At 41.5% G+C, this 4,824-nt stretch overlaps 1 protein-coding gene across 1 annotated transcript in view; it reads right to left on the bottom strand.

The window, feature by feature from the left end:
• klhdc8b (kelch domain containing 8B) overlaps positions 1-4,447 on the bottom strand; it is a 163,864-nt gene extending 159,417 nt beyond the window's left edge. Inside the window, exon 1 of the mRNA XM_015384707.1 lies at positions 3,554-4,447. Within this exon, the coding sequence (XP_015240193.1) occupies positions 3,554-3,944 (391 nt within the window). The 5' untranslated portion in view covers positions 3,945-4,447. The remainder of the gene's footprint in view (positions 1-3,553) is intronic.
• Positions 4,448-4,824: the final 377 nt, after the last annotated feature.

The following is a 4,824-nucleotide window of genomic DNA, read 5'->3' as shown; positions in this document are numbered from 1 at the left end:
AAACACTTAATTTTTAGCTCATTTTTTCCAAAACTTTTACTGCAGCAGTTTTTAATGTCCCTTCACTTGTCAGAAGAAGCCCTCTTTGTTATTGTAATGAATAAAATGACATTAGAAGGCACAGCTTTACACACGTATAACTCCTGACAGAAGTTTACAGAGTTGATAAAAATCTTCATTATCATGAAGATGGAGAACAAGCAGACACTCTTTGCCCCCTGCAGCAGTGGGAATCTTCCACATCAGAAATCCTCTATGACGACAAACAGACATCTCCACCCAGTTCCATCATGTTACTCTCAACCAGCTGACAACTGGGACGCCTTCAGAGCGCTGCGCGTTGTCACTTTTCATAAGCAGCAGGGAATCTCAGCAGCTCTCAACTCCAACCACTAAAGAGACACTTCAGCCTCTTGGTAGGACCATTTAACGACTCATTTAGCTCACTGGATGTCAGAGGATGGGTTCGCCTGAGCCAGGTGGCGGGAATCCCGACAGTAACTCTAAAGGCTGTACTGGATGAATGTTGGTTTGACGGTAAGGACCGAAAGCAGACAGAATCAGAACCATAGCAAAGACATGGCGGACATGTCTGGTATATTGTCTGGTAGGGGTGAGTATCTGCATGGGTGTTGTGTAACGTGACCAGACGTCCCAGATTTCCAGAGACGGTCCCCGTTTTGGACCACATGTCCCCAGCTAAAGCTGTCCTTGGTTTTACCCTTTTATGAATGAAGGGGAAAATATTATGTGTAGACTATTATTATGGTAGAAAGAGCATTTGAGCATGCTGCATGCAAAAAAAGCTGTTAGCTAGCTGGTTGGCAGCTGTTAACATATAGATGAGAAGCAGAGGCCATCACTTTTAAAAATGACAAAGAATTTCATTATCAGAACCGGTCAAAGTTGCCCTGTGTTATGGTGAGTGTGTTAATCATTTGATTTAAATTGGGCAGATCATTGTGATAAATTGTTAGGTTCAAAAATGTAGGTTCGTAAAAGAGGAACTGAGTCCACACAGGAAAGAGATTCAAACAGCTCCTGCAGGAGTGGAAAGAGCCCAACCCAACTTTCAACTCTTTCTGGCGACCCCCCTCCTGCAGTCGTCTTCTATTAGCAGATCATAACACATGGGGTGGGTTACAAAACAGAGTGTTCTTCTGACAAGGCAATTGATCAGGTCATAGGACAGAATGCTCCTCTGATTGAATCACAGAACAGAGTGGTCTTCTGATAACTGTGATTAGCCTCTCATTTCTCCAATGTTTCATATGTACACACATTAACTTTATAATCATCATTGAATAAACCTAACATAAATGTTTGGTTCATGTCCAGGTTAATAAAAAAGGCTGTTTGTTTTACTAAAGATAAGGAACGCTAATGTAACATGAACCTAGCTAATCAACAAATTAAGACGTAACAATGGCTGAAGCTGGCATGAGGAAATAGATTACAATAAAATAAAACCGAATAATCAAAAATTCCTTCTATGGAGTTCATCTAAAAATATTTTTAGAAGTGATCGGTGACCTTCAGTTTATATCTTCAGATTATTATCATTATAATAAACGAGAGGCAGTAAAAGGAAAACTGAATGAGACAAGATCTGCATGATCTGAGAATGACAGAGGATAACTGCCTGTTTAATCTTCAATTATTAGGCAGTTTTTACTTGTAGCTCCAAATATTGTGGTGGTTAGCCTTTGTAGTATTTTATTAGGTGAGAATATAATAATAACATACTCACCAACATCATAATAATAATATGTATGATGAGATCATATGTGTTTGGGAGGGATTTGGATTGTATTATGTCCCTGTTTTAGATTAGCGTAAGATTGATAGAAGAGGACAGGAAGAAGATTAGAAGACTAATAGAAAAAAGAAAAGAACAGTTGAAGAAAAGTAAGAAAAATCTACTTAGAAGAATAAAACAAAGAGCAGGTAGAAGTCATTTGGAAAAAAAGTAAAGAAGATGGAGAGGGAAGAAGACAGAGGAGACTGAATGACCATATGGCACTTCTAAAAAGCTATCAGTTGATTAATTTTATTAATCTTATAGGAGAGGCACAGTCCTGGATTTTACACTTGATTTTTGTTGTTTAAATATGAATAAATATGTAAAAATGCATGAAAGCATTACTGCCCCTATTTCCTATTTTAATTGTAATTATATGTATTTATTTTTATCTACGAGCCGGAAATGTCAGATTGGATTTCAGGAATCTGGTCACCTTAGTGTTGCAATACTTGGGTCACAATAAAATATCATCACAACATTGCAATATCACCATATATTGCAATGTTTTTCCCAGTTATCAAAATTAGTGTAGAGATAAAAAAGCAAGTTCTCTCCATATTTATCAGAAGATGTTGATCATTCAGTTATTTTGGTATCCATGTTGTTTGGGGTCTGAGCCAGTCCATGTCTTCCACTGTGACGGCCTCAACTACAGAGATGGTGCCGCGCCGCACAGCTAAGGGGCTCCATGGCGCCCTCTGCCAGAGTGGCGGTGCAGAGGTTGCCCAGTGTTTTTTTTTAAATCAATACTAAGAACTGAAAGATCAATTTTGTAATAATCAGCTGTTTGATCCACATCTGCTTTTATTTTATATTGATACATTTCGCCTGAAAAGCACATCGCTTTGATTCAATGACATAAAGACACAAAATATATAACTGGATGCTGTTCAGTGTTGATGATGCTCTGTGTGTAAACATCAAACATTTAATAAACTATTTCCATTTAAAAAACATCTAGATATAAGTAAAGATTTCGTAAATTAGGTATATTAACTGTCAATTTGAGCAGGTAAATAAGAATAAATTAGTTTTTTTATTCCTAAAATAACTTTATTAGATAATATGCATTTGAAATAAGACAATCCCAGTTGTTTTTTTCTTATTTTAAATGTAAATTGTTCCATTGGCAACAGGTCTCACTTTCCTCCTCAATTCAAGAAAAATGCACTTGGATTGAAATTTTTTGCAATGTTGCAACATTAACATATTCAGGGAATAAGCTGAGAGTTTTCAGGGTAACAGCAGGAAGTACGGCTCCATATTGGCTGTTATCTATAGAAAATAGCAGCTTGTTTGTTTGTTTTTCCCTGAGCTGCTTGACATTCTGTCACAGGATGACAAATTTCACTGCTCCGTATTTCATCCATGCAGGCTGATTCATCACTTCATTCAGGGGTATCTGAATAAAAGAGGTTCCCACTGACTCCTAAACAGACCGGCTGTGCCTCAGCTGGTCCCACCAAGGAGGACGGATCTGCAGGACTGAGCAGGATGTAACCCCCCCACTAACTTTAAAGCCCTTAAAGTCAACAAACTATTTTCTGGAAATCTTTAAAGAAACAACCCAACAAAGTGGAAAGAATCCAGTTCACTGACAGTAAGACCAGTAAAACCATAGGTGATGCCTCCACTAAAAATCATCTTAATCATATTTTACAGCACTACCACCACACAACACCTAGAGAACATGGAGAGTAACTTCTATGTCTGAGAAACGTCCAACAGCCAAAGGTTCCAGCTCCTTACCTCTGACCACGGTGGTGACTCCCATGGAGGGCTGACCCAGGCTGGCCTTGGTTTCCCACTTGCCCTCATCAGGGTGGTACATTTCCACAGAGGCCAGTGGGGTCTGCTGCTGATTCATTCCTCCAAGCACCATCACCTGCCCCCCCAGAGCCACGGCCGAAGCCCCCGCCCGCGCAGTGGGGAGCGGGGGCAGCTGGCTCCACGTCTGGCTCTCCACGTCCAGGACTTCCACGCTGTCCAGGGGTAAGCCCGTCTCGCTGCAGCCCCCCAGCACGTAGAGCAGGCCCTCGTGGTAGACGGGAGTGCAGTAGACACGGCGCTGCGACATGGGCGGGAACTGCTCCCACTGCAGGGACTTGACAGGACTCACCGCCATCTCCTGTACAGGCATGTCTTCAGGGCCGAGAGGAGGGGACACACCATCACACAGCCAGCCTGACAGGAGGATGGAGAAGACAGGAAGAGGGGGCGCAGCGAGGGGGAGCGAAGCAGAGGAGGAGAAACAAGCTGCAGGACAAACTTTGTCCGTTTCAGCTGAACTCCTGAGTTCACAGAGGATGAAGAGACGCCTGGAGAGAGCAGAAGAAGAGTCCCTGGCTTCCAGAGAAAAGCTTCTCTATTCCACCGACGTGTCCATCAGCACGCCATGACTGTGATACGCTGCTATGATGTGCTTCAGGAAGGTTCCGCAAATCCCCAAGATCTAGAAAACAGGTAATAAGATCAGGATCTGAGCTTCATTCGGCCTTTGATGACCCCAGAAAAAAAAACCTTTCTGACAAAGTTTCATTCCTTTAAATGAAAGGAGTGATTCAGCTCCTCAGCAAAGGCTCCAACAATGAAAAATAAATCCTTCACAGCAGAATAAACCTCCAAATATGCTCTATGAAGATTATTTAGAGAAAGCAGGTGTTTTCGTCGCCTTTCACTGACGTAGATCTCTGAATCGTGCTGAAACACGGGGGCTTGTTGTGCATCGGTGCCTCATGGCTTCCTGGTGGCTTTGGAGCAGATGAAACTCCCTGGAACCTGGAAGAAAAGAGGAAAGAGGAGCTCTGAGTGAGATGGAAACTAAAGGGAGAAAATGCAGCTTTGATCTATCAATTCTACGTCTATGTCTGTGAGTTAAAAAATCTTTTTAATTGATGAGAGGTAAGATCGAAATGTTTTCGTGGGTGAAGCAGAGCTTGATGCCTGGTATTAGAATAGAATCTATGATAGATCAAATGTTTCAGGCAGCAGTCTGCAAATAAAAAGCACATAAATAAACC

This window comes from Cyprinodon variegatus, unplaced genomic scaffold (genome assembly GCF_000732505.1).
Source record: "Cyprinodon variegatus isolate N-32 unplaced genomic scaffold, C_variegatus-1.0 Scaffold320, whole genome shotgun sequence".
NCBI lineage: Eukaryota > Metazoa > Chordata > Actinopteri > Cyprinodontiformes > Cyprinodontidae > Cyprinodon > Cyprinodon variegatus.
The sequence above is the reverse complement of the archived record's forward strand: the minus strand, read 5'-3'. Positions and strand labels throughout refer to the sequence as shown.